The sequence below is a fragment of the Oncorhynchus mykiss genome, chromosome 20 (genome assembly GCF_013265735.2).
Source record: "Oncorhynchus mykiss isolate Arlee chromosome 20, USDA_OmykA_1.1, whole genome shotgun sequence".
NCBI lineage: Eukaryota > Metazoa > Chordata > Actinopteri > Salmoniformes > Salmonidae > Oncorhynchus > Oncorhynchus mykiss.
The window spans coordinates 30107488-30123067 of NC_048584.1; the positions used below are offsets into that span (position 1 = coordinate 30107488).

The 15580-nt window shown below is 49.1% G+C and overlaps 1 protein-coding gene across 3 annotated transcripts in view; it reads right to left on the reverse strand.

Moving 5' to 3' along the window:
- Positions 1-1194: 1194 nt before the first annotated feature.
- foxn2a (forkhead box N2a) overlaps positions 1195-15580 on the reverse strand; it is a 49969-nt gene continuing 35583 nt past the window's right edge. For 2 of the 3 annotated variants that reach the window (XM_036956150.1, XM_036956151.1), the window contains exons 3-5: positions 8230-8404; positions 7341-7412; positions 1195-4922 (exon numbers count right to left, since the gene is read on the reverse strand). In XM_036956150.1, coding sequence (XP_036812045.1) covers positions 4459-4922; positions 7341-7412; positions 8230-8404 — 711 coding nt within the window. In that variant the 3' untranslated portion in view covers positions 1195-4458. The other variant, XM_036956152.1, reaches the window with a different exon arrangement.

Below are 15580 nucleotides of genomic sequence, written 5' to 3' on the forward strand. Positions count from 1 at the left end.
GTTCAAATCCCCTAAAGTCAATGTCCGTGCCCCAGCGGAAATCTAATTAGCATAATAATCAATCTCAAACCACTGCATGCGGCTATGTAACACTTTTAACCTTAAACGAGGCAAGTCAGGTGAGAACAAATTCTTATTTCCAATGATGGCCTACACCGGCCAAACTCAGACAACGCTGGGCCAATTGTGCGCCGCCTTACGGGACTCCCAATCACATCCGGTTGTGATACCCTGGTTTGAATCCAGGCAGTATCTGTAGTGACACCATTAGCACCGAAATGCAGTGCCTTAGACCGCTGCGCCACTCGAAAGCCCTTAAAACAATTCCATATAGCTTAGTAGAACCCCCCGGCATAGACAGGGTTGACTGTTTAGTGCATCTCTCAGATGTAGGACTTTTTTTGTGGGGCATATAGTGTTTCCATGTATTGAATCTGTTATTCAGTGCATTTGTATGGGCTAATAGCAGTCAGGCCAAAAATAATTCCTCATCAAATATTATTTTTGATACTTCAAGGGGTCTTAAAAATTAGAACCATCACAAAAAAGTAGTTACCTCCTTAGTTTAGAAATTAATTATTTTGACCGTTTTAACCACGTTAACACTCTGTTTTGAAGTAAGAAATAAAATGTGTTTCATATTTTAAAGGAGAATCGACACAAAAAAAATACTTTTGGGACAAAAGGACCTATAATTATTTGCATTTCAACAGTCACTTCTGACCTCCATTACATTTTCCTTTTAAGTGATTGCCTCCTCTAAACAGCAGGTGGCGATGTTGATCACCATTTCATTACTAAAGCATGATCCCTTCACTTTCCGGTTTCATAACCAATGACTGATGGCTGAGTTTACACAGGCAGACCATTCTGATATTTTTTCCCACTAATTGGGCTTTTGACCAAATCACAGATCTTTTCACATCAGAACTTTTTGGGAACTGATCTCTATTTGTAAAAAAAACAAATGGGGCTGCCTGAGTCACACATTCTTGGTTGTTCAAATGTGTAGTTTATGGAATGCATAATTCTTTTTCACAACTGCACTAGATGTCAATGTCATTTTGGATTTGTGATCAGTGCCTCAGATGAAACAGTCCATTTATCCTGATATATCCTTTGATTAGACAGAAGTTTCTTTATAATAGTTCAATCATCAAAGTAAACAATAATATGAAAAAAACACAAAAATGATAAAACAATATTTTTTTTATTTTGTAATACCATATATAATGCAATTGCATATCTTTGGCGAAAATAAACTTTATAAACATTTTATTAACAGAGGTTAGCATACAAAAACCAAAAGGTGTGTCTGTCTAACAGACATGGCAGACGACTGACTGATACTGGGTTGGCAGCTTTAGTTAGTTCAACACAAAACGCTTTATCAGAATCAATAAATTGCAACTGCATTTTTGAAAAAATAAAAATCACATAATCAATATCCAATAACACATTTTCAAACAATGAAGCAATCCTATGTATGCAGCTTTGAGTCTAACAATGTATCACTGTGTAAAGTGAAAATATAGACCCCTGGGGTACCCCACGGTGTGTCTTAGAGCCCCATGTCATGCAGGTAGTCCTAAAGATCCATCTCAACAACATTCACTTACTAAGAGACTCAGGATAAAGTTCACTTTGAGTCTGATAACATCTTCCTTCTAGCTACAAGCACTACAGCATGAACAAGTTACTGGAAGTTGTCCTCAACTATCTAAGTTTAAACAGAAGTCCACGGGGGTACCAAGACTAACACCAGGGCAACCCTTGGAAACATGTAGATGACTTCTATGGTGGCAGGATCCTAACATGGAGAAGGATGAACTAATATCTATGGTGCGACTACTTCTGGCAGTCAGAATATTATAGAAACTTAAACAATACTAATTCAGATAAAGGCTGTGAAGTTTGATGATTCAAATCAAATTGACAGAGAAGTTCTCAATAGTTAGGGAATATCCATTCATCTGAAACGTCTACGCCAGCTTTCTCTGTACACTGTTGGCAAAAAATGGGTCAGGATCAATTTGCGCAGCAATTTTGTTCTATCCAACAACAAAACAATCGGTACACTTGGCATTCGTGGTTAAATTGAAAAAATCCCTGGTGGAAAGACTAAATACATTGGCAAAATACTTTCTCAGACACATATCTTTATCACTATATCACATAGTGAAAGTATTGGTCTATGGCAGTAAAATGAAATCATTTTCCAGAGGGGAGAGAGGAAGTAACCTTTCCACTCGCTTCAAATGACCATTATTTGATAGACGTTCCATTCAATCGTCCCATTATAAATGAATTATAATAAATACACTGATGATTTAATGGACAACATTAATTTGTTCTTCGTCTATTCACAGACCGTGTATTCTATGTCCATCTTATTTAGGAGAACCGCAGTTTAGTTCTAAGAACAACATTTCCATTCTAGGAACAAAGCGCTTCCCATTCCCGAACAACTAAAAAATAAACTACATGTCAGACTAAAGTCAGTCCACAAGGTCAGAGTCCTCCTACATTTCCTGTTAGTTGGCTTCTAGGGCACCAATGTTACTGTCAGTCACAAAAACTGTGAGAAGAGGAACATGGTCGCAATGGTACAAATGAATGTTTGGCACTGCATGCAATCTATATTTATGGAAGTGAATTCATTTAACATTATACAACAGAAGTGGAAAGTTAAGTGGGTTCCTGACAGAGGGCAGTATACTGTCATACAGTGAACCAACTAAAAGCAATTCTATCATATGGGCATGCTGTGGGCTTTTGGCATTTTGCTTACTAATGCAGGTTAATGCATGCAAGCGCCGAAAGAAAACCAGTCTGGCCTCTTCTCTTCACAAGTTCTGTTGCAACATCCTGTACTTCCCGTCACTGAACTCTATGCAATCAACTGGCAGTAAACACATTACTGTACAGCGGAGCGAAGAGGGTGGTGTGCTTCCTGATTTTGCCCTCCCTCCTCCCGTTGTGTTTTCTTATTGTGGAGCAAGACAAAGCAAAGCCTCTTTCTGGCAACACAGTCTGAACTTTGCCACAGCCAACAACAGGCAGTAAATAGTACAATATTGTCAATCTGACCTCACTACAACGTTATTATAACTAAATCCTTGTCTTAACTTCCCTTTGGCCTGAATACTAAAAGTCAGTAGGTGTGACTAACATTACATGATTGAAAACTGAGCAGCACATCTGCCAGTGAGTGCTCTCATGCAAGCGCATCGTCTTGGGATCACGATGATTACAACCTTAGCTGTGTTTCAGCCAGATACACCTTGCATAGGATAGGATAGGATAGGACAGGGTAGGACAAGAACAGGATAGATCAAGAGGAGAATCACAAATACAGAGTCCTGTATCAAATGTGTCATTTCTCAGTTTACACACTAAACACAAATAATGTATGTATAACAGAATAAGAGGGGCCACAGAGGAAAAGCCATGAAGACGAGTGGGTTCTGATGGTACGACGATGTAATGAGCTTTTCCTCTCAGTGTAGGAAACCAGAGTGGACTCTTCCTCACCGTGCCAATCTTCACACAGTCGGTTATCTTTGTGTCATTCCTTTTCTTAACATGACAGTAGCAGAGTTCCAACATTTCCTTTGTTGCGTTTCCCCAACAGGCCATTACATCCTGACATGGAACCAGTGTTCTGCTCTGGGATCAGATCACTCTAAACAGCCAGTGCCATGAACCTCACTACTTCAATACATTCCCAATAATGTACTGCTTTTAGACACCAGTGTTGTCATCAACCCAAGAAAAAATACCAACATTGAACAAATTAAATAATATAAAGAGCAGTTTAAGGTTACGGATCAATTATTGCATCTCTCTGTTATTTCCAGGCCAAGGTTGTCGCCCATCAAAAAACAGTGGCATGTTTTTATTAGATTTTTGCACGGAGAAGAGAGAAACTGACGAGAAGATGAGAGGTTAGTTGTTTGTTACAGACATGCACTCATTCTCTTATAAATAGGTTCACTTGGAAGAGGATACAGGTTGAGGAGGAAGCATGCAATGCTTTGAGTTTTAAAAACTTTAAGCTTTTTCTGGTCTTGTCTTTTATCCAGAAGAAAATCCTTTGAATTGCGAGGATCTGTGGCGAAGCCATCAGAAACAGGCAGTTCGTTTTGGATAGATGGGTATTGTGATGGTTCTTCACAGTAGTCCCCAAGCACCCCACTTAACCCCACCCACCTGACACGCCCAAGTTACAAAAGTCTCAATATGGCTTTATTCTCCTGTGTGTGAATGATACTATTGCCATTTGTTGTGTTGGGATAGGGAGGGATTTCCCATCCCATCATGGGTCAAACCAAAAAACTGGCTCAAAAATCAGCAATCAGAAAAGCAGGAGGCTGCACAACCTGGACCTATCAGTAGGACACACAATCAGATCAGGTTACAGGGGCGGGAGTCTGAGGGCGAGGCAGTACGACCACCTCATTTCCTGTTCAGTTTTTTGCTCTTGGCACTGCGTTTGTTGAGCTCCATGGAGGTACGGATCCCAGCCAGGTGAAGCAGAGACCCGGCCGCCTCCTTCAGCTCCTCATCCAGCTCCGGCTTGGCTGTCAGCTCCCTACGTGCCCTCTTACCTGCCGGGCACTTCACCGAGGAGGAAGAGGGGGATGGGCGATGAGGAGCAGGCCGGGAGTGGCCGCCCCTCTCGTCCCGGTCCCCAAGGTCGGAGTCCTCCTCTTCACTATGGAAACCCTCGCTGCCGGCGCGGCGTGGGCGCGGCCTGGCGTGGCCTGGGCCTCCTTCATCCAGGGAGGAGAGGGAGGAGGAGGAGGAGCGGGAGGAGCAGCGCTGCAGAGTCATGCTACTGTAGTTGTGGTCCTGCTTAGGATCGCTGCTCACCAGGACCAAGTCTGGCTGGGACAGGTCCAGGGGACTGTCTGGTTCACCTGGGAGAGGGAGGGAAAGAAGAGAGAGATGAGGAAGAGAGATTGAGGAAGAAACCATCTTCACACTAAAGAAATCGTGTTTCTGAATGCAACAGGGCAGTAGGAGTAGCTTATGTGATCAAGAGAGTCAAGTGTTTTTAATCCAATAAGCGGCGGGCTAGGGAGTGTCCAGCAGGCTAGGGAGTGTCCAGCAGGCTAGGGAGTGTCCAGCAGGCTAGGGAGTATCCAGCAGGCTAGGGAGTGTCCAGCAGGCTAGGGAGTGTCCAGCAGGCTAGGGAGTGTCCAGCAGGCTAGGGAGTGTCCAGCAGGCTAGGGAGTGTCCAGCAGGCTAGGGAGTGTCCAGCAGGCTAGGGAGTGTCCAGCAGGCTAGGGAGTGTCCAGCAGGCTAGGGAGTGTCCAGCAGGCTAGGGAGTGTCCAGCAGGCTAGGGAGTGTCCAGCAGGCTAGGGAGTGTCCAGCAGGCTAGGGAGTGTCCAGCAGGCTAGGGAGTGTCCGTGTGTTCAGCAGGCTAGGGAGTATCCGTGTGTTCAGCAGGCTAGGGAGTATCCGTGTGTTCAGCAGATAACAGCAAGTAAGATTCATAACAGCAAGTAAGATTCATAACAGCAAGTAAGATTCATAACAGCAAGTAAGATTTATAACAGCAAGTAAGATTCATAACAGCAAGTAAGATTCATAACAGCAAGTAAGATTTATAACAGCAAGTAAGATTCATAACAGCAGAGGCAGAAGTGTCTTGTGGAATGAACACTTAAAACACATGGGGGAGGCATGAAATACAACACCACTTATTCACAGGAAGATAATTCTATATGCAACCTTGTCTGGCTTGGAACGGGACTATGCAGGACTTCAACTGTGCTGTTGAGTGTACATAGTAAGCAATAGAGAGACACAGGAAGATGTTTTACAAGGGGTGTATAGATGCTGGGCGAGTGATGCTGGGCGAGTGATGCTGGGCGAGTGATGTAAAAGCAATAAAAGAAAGCGTGAAACGGGCAGGTGACAAGAGAGAAAGGGGGGAGAGTAGTAATGAAAAGGTAGTGACAGAGAGAAAGGGGGGAGAGTAGTAATGACAAGGTAGTGACAGAGAGAAAGGGGGGAGAGTAGTAATGACAAGGTAGTGACAGAGAGAAAGGGGGGAGAGTAGTAATGAAAAGGTAGTGACAGAGAGAAAGGGGGGAGAGTAGTAATGAAAAGGTAGTGACAGAGAGAAAGGGGGGAGAGTAGTAATGACAAGGTAGTGACAGAGAGAAAGGGGGGAGAGTAGTAATGAAACGGTAGTGACAGAGAGAAAGGGGGGAGAGTAGTAATGAAAAGGTAGTGACAGAGAGAAAGGGGGGAGAGTAGTAATGAAAAGGTAGAGACAGAGAGAAAGGGGGGAGAGTAGTAATGAAACGGTAGAGACAGAGAGAAAGGGGGGAGAGTAGTAATGAAACGGTAGTGACAGAGAGAAAGGGGGGAGAGTAGTAATGAAACGGTAGTGACAGAGAGAAAGGGGGGAGAGTAGTAATGAAACGGTAGTGACAGAGAGAAAGGGGGGAGAGTAGTAATGAAACGGTAGTGACAGAGAGAAAGGGGGGAGAGTAGTAATGAAACGGTAGTGACAGAGAGAAAGGGGGGAGAGTAGTAATGAAAAGGTAGTGACAGAGAGAAAGGGGGGAGAGTAGTAATGAAAAGGTAGTGACAGAGAGAAAGGGGGGAGAGTAGTAATGAAAAGGTAGTGACAGAGAGAAAGGGGGGAGAGTAGTAATGAAACAGTAGTGACAGAGAGAAAGGGGGGAGAGTAGTAATGAAAAGGTAGTGACAGAGAGAAAGGGGGGAGAGTAGTAATGAAAAGGTAGTGACAGAGAGAAAGGGGGGAGAGTAGTAATGAAAAGGTAGTGACAGAGAGAAAGGGGGGAGAGTAGTAATGAAAAGGTAGTGACAGAGAGAAAGGGGGGAGAGTAGTAATGAAAAGGTAGTGACAGAGAGAAAGGGGGGAGAGTAGTAATGAAACAGTAGTGACAGAGAGAAAGGGGGGAGAGTAGTAATGAAACAGTAGTGACAGAGAGAAAGGGGGGAGAGTAGTAATGAAAAGGTAGTGACAGAGAGAAAGGGGGGAGAGTAGTAATGAAAAGGTAGAGACAGAGAGAAAGGGGGGAGAGTAGTAATGAAGAGGTAGTGACAGAGAGAAAGGGGGGAGAGTAGTAATGAAGAGGTAGTGACAGAGAGAAAGGGGGGAGAGTAGTAATGAAAAGGTAGTGACAGAGAGAAAGGGGGGAGAGTAGTAATGAAACGGTAGTGACAGAGAGAAAGGGGGGAGAGTAGTAATGAAAAGGTAGAGACAGAGAGAAAGGGGGGAGAGTAGTAATGAAAAGGTAGAGACAGAGAGAAACAGAGAAGTGGAAGAGGCATGGTGTGGGGTGGCGTCTCTTACATGGGTTGGCGTGGTGATGACCAGGGGCAGAGTTTAAGAGCATCATGGCAGTGGCAGCATCTATGTCAGACTCTGGAAGAGGAGAGAACATGCATGGTGGTCAGTGGAATAGCCTGAGCGTGTGCGTGTGTGTGTGGCCGACTGGCGAAGGAGGCTGTAGAGGGGTAAAGGAAGAGAGGATTCCTAGCTCTCTCCATACCTCACTTCAGGGGCCCTAAATTATTTATAATCAACTAGAGTGGAGACTGAGTGCTCTGCTCTACACTCTATCAGCATCACCAGGGCCTCTGTAGTCAAGGTTACCAAACAAGAGGGTAGGGGAGAGAGAGAGAGCGTTAAAGTGAGAGACACCGAGACAGAGACACACACACACACAGAGAGACAGAGAGAGAGAGAGAGAGAGAGAGAGAGAGAGAGAGAGAGAGAGAGAGAGAGAGAGAAGTGGAGGATACAGATTAGAAGAATCTACCTTGAGGCATCTACGATTAGAAATCAAATGATGACTAAAATGACAGTTGGAGATGAGGGGAGGGTGATGCTGAATGTTTTACCGGCCAATGTTGCATGACAAAAATGTGTAGAGGCAACAACCATGTGGATTTGAGATCACATGCACTGGATCAAATCTAATACCAATCCTATTTCTAGATCAGGGATGGGCAACAGGCGGCAGGCCCTCTTTTGAAGGCCCTCAAATCAATCCCACCCTCCCCATTTTTTTTTTGTAGAATTGCAACATGAGTTATAAAATTGCTAAATCTTCTCTCAGCCCAATGGCAAAATGTGTAGAATTGCAGCAAACTTGCTATAAAAACAGCAACATTTTCTTTACACCTCTTGGCAAAATGTGTAGCATTGTACAAAATTAACAAAAAAAGTCAGGAATCACCTTTGAGGGAGCAGCCCTGCAGGAAGTGGTGTCTGGGTGGTGAGGAGGCGCTGGGTGGCGAGGCGGGCGGTGTGCAGAAGGTATGTGCTGCAGGGAAGTGCTGCTTCTTCAGGGCCTGGATCAGGTTGGGTCTGTACTCTGGGTCCACACACCACAGAGAACCCTTACCATTCACCTGAAAAAACATCACAAAGCAGTAACACTGACCTGAGAGGTGTTCATTGGGGCACATCGTAACAAAATGTTTCAAAACCGAGCATTTCTTATTGGATAAATTCATATAGAATCTCACGGTAGTATCAAGAGATATCATGACTAGGCTTACTAGATTTTCCACAGCAAACACCTAGAACTTTGTTGCCTGCTTGGCTGACTCTCACGGTAGTCTCCCTGCAGTCTGACTAGTGCTGGGCGATATGGCCAAAACAATATATCATGATATTCTCATTTTTGACGGTATGACGGTATCTGACAGTATTTTATGTTACTGAATAATAAAAAATTCTAAATATGTTATGAGTATTGCATGACCCTAGGATATCAACTCATGAATTCTAAGTAGTTTTAACAGGCTTTCTCCATTCAGATTGTTTTATACTCTGCTAAACTAGGACAAACTCTGATGACTCATAATGCAGTCACCTGAGCATGTGATAAACCATCCAGACCCTGCTGGGTGAACTGCATGATGGGAGGAAAACAGTCGATAAACAATCCACACCGTCCTTAAATGATTTATTACAGGGTTGGACTGAGTTTAGCTTTTTACAGTGCTGTCCATGTAACTTGCCTTTGTAGAACCTCTCACTACAGTAGCCAAAGACATGTGAAGGCATTGTCATATCCTGTATGTAAGTTCATGAACTACCACTGAGACAACACGTCTCCATGGTGTTTTCACAAGAAAAACAAATGTTTACGTGGGTGTGGGGGGGCGGGGGGGGGGGGTGAGAGTGTATAAATGGTTCTCTCATTATGTATCTCTGGGGTTCTGTCCAGGAGGAGGAGGAAGGAGCGAGGGAGGAGGGATATAACCTTGACTCAGATTACCAGCCGGCTCGCAGGCAGGAAGGAGGAAATGTCACCATGGCAACGCAAACCACCAGGCAGCGTGTCATCTGAAACCAGTGCTGCATGCTCTCTCAGCTCAGCAGACGGGTAGGCTCACACTGAGCCCCCAGCACACTGATCTCAGAGAGGCTGTCTACATTGTGATGCACTGGACACCAGTCCTGCTGCCGCTGAGCTCATTTCTACTTCTAACTGGTCTTCAGCCCCTCCTAGCAGACTACATGCTATCTAGCCACTGAGCCCATTGTAACAGTATAGTTATATTCTCTTTGTCCCCGAGCTGAGCTTGAACCAGTGTCCAACACAACTACAGAAACCATGTCTCTTTACTATATATGCTCTACTTTCTCCCTCACTTCGTCCTTTCATTTCCCTTCTCTACCCTTTCTTTCACAGACACTCGTGTCTCTCTCTCTGTGTTTGTGCAGGTCAGGTCTTCAGTCCTGGGCCTGTCTTCTGCTTGGAGCTACAGTTGCAGTGTGTGTGTGTGTGTCCACTGCCTGGTCGTGGCGCTACAGTTGCAGTGTGTGTGTGTGTGTCCACTGCCTGGTCGTGGCACTACAGTTGCAGTGTGTGTGTGTGTCCACTGCCTGGTCGTGGCGCTACAGTTGCAGTGTGTGTGTGTGTGTGTGTGTCCACTGCCTGGTCGTGGCGCTACAGTTGCAGTGTGTGTGTGTGTGTGTGTGTGTGTGTGTGTCCACTGCCTGGTCGTGGCGCTACAGTTGCAGTGTGTGTGTGTGTGTCCACTGCCTGGTCGTGGCGCTACAGTTGCAGTGTGTGTGTGTCCACTGCCTGGTCGTGGCGCTACAGTTGCAGTGTGTGTGTTTCCACTGCCTGGTCGTGGCGTTGCAGTGTGTGTGTCCACTGCCTGGTCGTGGCACTACAGTTGCAGTGTGTGTGTGTGTGTCCACTGCCTGGTCGTGGCGCTACAGTTGCAGTGTGTGTGTGTCCACTGCCTGGTCGTGGCGCTACAGTTGCAGTGTGTGTGTGTGTGTGTGTGTGTGTGTGTGTGTGTGTGTGTGTGTGTGTGTGTGTGTGTCCACTGCCTGGTCGTGGCGCTACAGTTGCAGTGTGTGTGTGTGTGTCCACTGCCTGGTCGTGGCGCTACAGTTGCAGTGTGTGTGTGTCCACTGCCTGGTCGTGGCGCTACAGTTGCAGTGTGTGTGTGTCCACTGCCTGGTCGTGGCGCTACAGTTGCAGTGTGTGTGTGTCCACTGCCTGGTCGTGGCGCTACAGTTGCAGTGTGTGTGTGTCCACTGCTTGGTCGTGGCGCTACAGTTGCAGTGTGTGTGTGTCCACTGCCTGGTCGTGGCGTTGCAGTGTGTGTGTGTCCACTGCCTGGTCGTGGCGTTGCAGTGTGTGTGTCCACTGCCTGGTCGTGGCGCTACAGTTGCAGTGTGTGTGTCCACTGCCTGGTCGTGGCGCTACAGTTGCAGTGTGTGTGCGTGTGCGTCCACTGCCTGGTCGTGGCGCTACAGTTGCAGTGTGTGTGCGTCCACTGCCTGGTCGTGGCGCTACAGTTGCAGTGTGTGTGTGTATGTGTGTGTCCACTGCCTGGTGGTGGCGCTACAGTTGCAGTGTGTGTGTCCACTGCCTGGTCGTGGCTCTACAGTTGCAGTGTGTGTGTCCACTGCCTGATGGTGGCGCTACAGTTGCAGTGTGTGTGTGTCCACTGCCTGGTCGTGGCGCTACAGTTGCAGTGTGGGTGTGTGTGTGTGTCCACTGCCTGGTGGTGGCGCTACAGTTGCAGTGTGTGTGTGTGTCCACTGCCTGGTCGTGGCGCTACAGTTGCAGTGTGTGTGTGTGTCCACTGCCTGGTCGTGGCGCTACAGTTGCAGTGTGTGTGTGTCCACTGGCTGGTGGTGGCGCTACAGTTGCAGTGTGTGTGTGTGTGTGTGTGTCTACTGCCTGGTCGTGGCGCTACAGTTGCAGTGTGGGTGTGTGTGTGTGTCCACTGCCTGGTCGTGGCTCTACAGTTGCAGTGTGTGTGTGTGTGTGTGTGTGTCCACTGCCTGGTCGTGGAGCTACAGTTGCAGTGTATGTGTGTCCACTGCCTGGTCGTGGCTCTACAGTTGCAGTGTGTGTGTGTGTGTATGTCCACTGCCTGGTCGTGGCGTTGCAGTGTGTGTGTCCACTGCCTGGTCGTGGCGCTACAGTTGCAGTGTGTGTGTCCACTGCCTGGTCGTGGCGCTACAGTTGCAGTGTGTGTGCGTGTGCGTCCACTGCCTGGTCGTGGCGCTACAGTTGCAGTGTGTGTGCGTCCACTGCCTGGTCGTGGCGCTACAGTTGCAGTGTGTGTGTGTATGTGTGTGTGTGTCCACTGCCTGGTGGTGGCGCTACAGTTGCAGTGTGTGTGTGTGTGTGTCCACTGCCTGGTCGTGGCGCTACAGTTGCAGTGTGGGTGTGTGTGTGTGTCCACTGCCTGATGGTGGCGCTACAGTTGCAGTGTGTGTGTGTCTACTGCCTGGTCGTGGCGCTACAGTTGCAGTGTGGGTGTGTGTGTGTGTCCACTGCCTGGTCGTGGCTCTACAGTTGCAGTGTGTGTGTCTACTGCCTGGTCGTGGCGCTACAGTTGCAGTGTGTGTGTGTGTCCACTGCCTGGTCGTGGTGCTACAGTTGCAGTGTGTGTGCGTGTGTGTGTGTCCACTGCCTGGTCGTGGCTCTACAGTTGCAGTGTGTGTGTGTATGTCCACTGCCTGGCCATGGCTCTACAGTTGCAGTGTGTGTGTCTACTGCCTGGTCGTGGCGCTACAGTTGCAGTGTGTGTGTGTGTCCACTGCCTGGTCGTGGTGCTACAGTTGCAGTGTGTGTGCGTGTGTGTGTGTCCACTGCCTGGTCGTGGCGCTACAGTTGCAGTGTGTGTGTGTGTGTCCACTGCCTGGTCGTGGCACTACAGTTGCAGTGTGTGTGTGTCCACTGCCTGGTCGTGGCGCTACAGTTGCAGTGTGTGTGTGTCCACTGCCTGGTCGTGGCTCTACAGTTGCAGTGTGTGTGTGTCCACTGCCTGGTCGTGGCTCTACAGTTGCAGTGTGTGTGTGTCCACTGCCTGGTCGTGGCTCTACAGTTGCAGTGTGTGTGTGTCCACTGCCTGGTCGTGGCTCTACAGTTGCAGTGTGTGTGTGTGTGTGTGTGTGTGTGTGTGTGTGTGTGTGTGTGTGTGTGTGTGTGTGTGTGTGTGTCCACTGCCTGGTCATGGCTCTACAGTTGCAGTGTGTGTATGTGTGTGTCCACTGCCTGGTCGTGGCGCTACAGTTGCAGTGTGTGTGTGTCCACTGCCTGGTCGTGGCTCTACAGTTGCAGTGTGTGTGTCTACTGCCTGGTCGTAGCTCTACAGTTGCAGTGTGTGTGTGTTTCCACTGCCTGGTCGTGGCTCTACAGTTGCATTGTGTGTGTGTTTCCACTGCCTGGTGGTGGCGCTACAGTTGCAGTGTGTGTGTGTGTCCACTGCCTGGTCGTGGCGCTACAGTTGCAGTGTGTGTGTGTGTGTCCACTGCCTGGTCGTGGCTCTACAGTTGCAGTGTGTGTGTGTGTCCACTGCCTGGTCGTGGCTCTACAGTTGCAGTGTGTGTGTGTGTCCACTGCCTGGTCGTGGCTCTACAGTTGCAGTGTGTGTGTGTGTCCACTGCCTGGTCGTGGCGCTACAGTTGCAGTGTGTGTGTGTCCACTGCCTGGTTGTGGCGCTACAGTTGCAGTGTGTGTGTGTCCACTGCCTGGTCGTGGCGCTACAGTTGCAGTGTGTGTGTGTCCACTGCCTGGTGGTGGCACTACAGTTGCAGTGTGTGTGTGTCCACTGACTGGTCGTGGCGCTACAGTTGCAGTGTGTGTGTGTCCACTGCCTGGTGGTGGCGCTACAGTTGCAGTGTGTGTGTGTGTGTGTGTGTGTGTGTGTGTGTGTCTACTGCCTGGTCGTGGCGCTACAGTTGCAGTGTGGGTGTGTGTGTGTGTCCACTGCCTGGTCGTGGCTCTACAGTTGCAGTGTGTGTGTATGTGTGTGTGTGTCCACTGCCTGGTCGTGGAGCTACAGTTGCAGTGTATGTGTGTCCACTGCCTGGTCGTGGCTCTACAGTTGCAGTGTGTGTGTGTATGTCCACTGCCTGGCCATGGCTCTACAGTTGCAGTGTGTGTGTGTCCACTGCCTGGTCGTGGCGCTACAGTTGCAGTGTGTGTGTGTCCACTGCCTGGTCGTGGCGCTACAGTTGCAGTGTGGGTGTGTGTGTGTGTCCACTGCCTGATGGTGGCGCTACAGTTGCAGTGTGTGTGTGTCCACTGCCTGGCCATGGCTTTACAGTTGCAGTGTGTGTGTGTGTCCACTGCCTGGTCGTGGCGCTACAGTTGCAGTGTGTGTGTGTCCACTGCCTGGTCGTGGCTCTACAGTTGCAGTGTGTGTGTGTCCACTGCCTGGTCGTGGCTCTACAGTTGCAGTGTGTGTGTGTGTGTGTGTGTGTCCACTGCCTGGTCATGGCTCTACAGTTGCAGTGTGTGTATGTGTGTGTCTACTGCCTAGTCATGGCTCTACAGTTGCAGTGTGTGTGTCTACTGCCTGGTCGTAGCTCTACAGTTGCAGTGTGTGTGTCTACTGCCTGGTCGTAGCTCTACAGTTGCAGTGTGTGTGTGTTTCCACTGCCTGGTCGTGGCTCTACAGTTGCATTGTGTGTGTGTGTCCACTGCCTGGTCGTGGCGCTACAGTTGCAGTGTGTGTGTGTGTCCACTGCCTGGTCGTGGCTCTACAGTTGCAGTGTGTGTGTGTCCACTGCCTGGTCGTGGCTCTACAGTTGCAGTGTGTGTGTGTGTCCACTGCCTGGTCGTGGCTCTACAGTTGCAGTGTGTGTGTGTGTCCACTGCCTGGTCGTGGCGCTACAGTTGCAGTGTGTGTGTGTCCACTGCCTGGTTGTGGCGCTACAGTTGCAGTGTGTGTGTGTCCACTGCCTGGTCGTGGCGCTACAGTTGCAGTGTGTGTGTGTCCACTGCCTGGTGGTGGCACTACAGTTGCAGTGTGTGTGTGTCCACTGACTGGTCGTGGCGCTACAGTTGCAGTGTGTGTGTGTCCACTGCCTGGTGGTGGCGCTACAGTTGCAGTGTGTGTGTGTGTGTGTGTGTGTGTCTACTGCCTGGTCGTGGCGCTACAGTTGCAGTGTGGGTGTGTGTGTGTGTCCACTGCCTGGTCGTGGCTCTACAGTTGCAGTGTGTGTGTGTGTGTGTGTGTCCACTGCCTGGTCGTGGAGCTACAGTTGCAGTGTGTGTGTCTACTGCCTGGTCGTAGCTCTACAGTTGCAGTGTGTGTGTCTACTGCCTGGTCGTAGCTCTACAGTTGCAGTGTGTGTGTGTGTTTCCACTGCCTGGTCGTGGCTCTACAGTTGCATTGTGTGTGTGTTTCCACTGCCTGGTGGTGGCGCTACAGTTGCAGTGTGTGTGTGTCCACTGCCTGGTCGTGGCGCTACAGTTGCAGTGTGTGTGTGTGTCCACTGCCTGGTCGTGGCTCTACAGTTGCAGTGTGTGTGTGTGTCCACTGCCTGGTCGTGGCTCTACAGTTGCAGTGTGTGTGTGTGTCCACTGCCTGGTCGTGGCTCTACAGTTGCAGTGTGTGTGTGTGTCCACTGCCTGGTCGTGGCTCTACAGTTGCAGTGTGTGTGTGTGTCCACTGCCTGGTCGTGGCGCTACAGTTGCAGTGTGTGTGTGTGTGTCCACTGCCTGGTCGTGGCGCTACAGTTGCAGTGTGTGTGTGTCCACTGCCTGGTGGTGGCACTACAGTTGCAGTGTGTGTGTGTCCACTGACTGGTCGTGGCGCTACAGTTGCAGTGTGTGTGTGTCCACTGCCTGGTGGTGGCGCTACAGTTGCAGTGTGTGTGTGTGTGTCCACTGCCTGGTCGTGGCTCTACAGTTGCAGTGTGTGTGTGTGTGTCCACTGCCTGGTGGTGGCGCTACAGTTGCAGTGTGTGTGTGTCCACTGCCTGGTGGTGGCGCTACAGTTGCAGTGTGTGTGTCCACTGCCTGGTCATGGCTCTACAGTTGCAGTGTGTGTGTGTGTGTGTGTGTGTCCACTGCCTGGTCGTGGCACTACAGTTGCAGTGTGTGTGTGTGTGTGTGTGTGTGTGTCCACTGCCTGGTCGTGGCTCTACAGTTGCAGTGTGTGTGTGTGCGTGTGTATGTCCACTGCCTGGCCATGGCTCTACAGTTGCAGTGTGTGTGTGTGTGTGTCCACTGCCTGGTGGTGGCGCTACAGTTGCAGTGTGTGTGTGTGTGTGTGTGTGTGTGTGTGTATCCACTGCCTGGTCGTGGCACT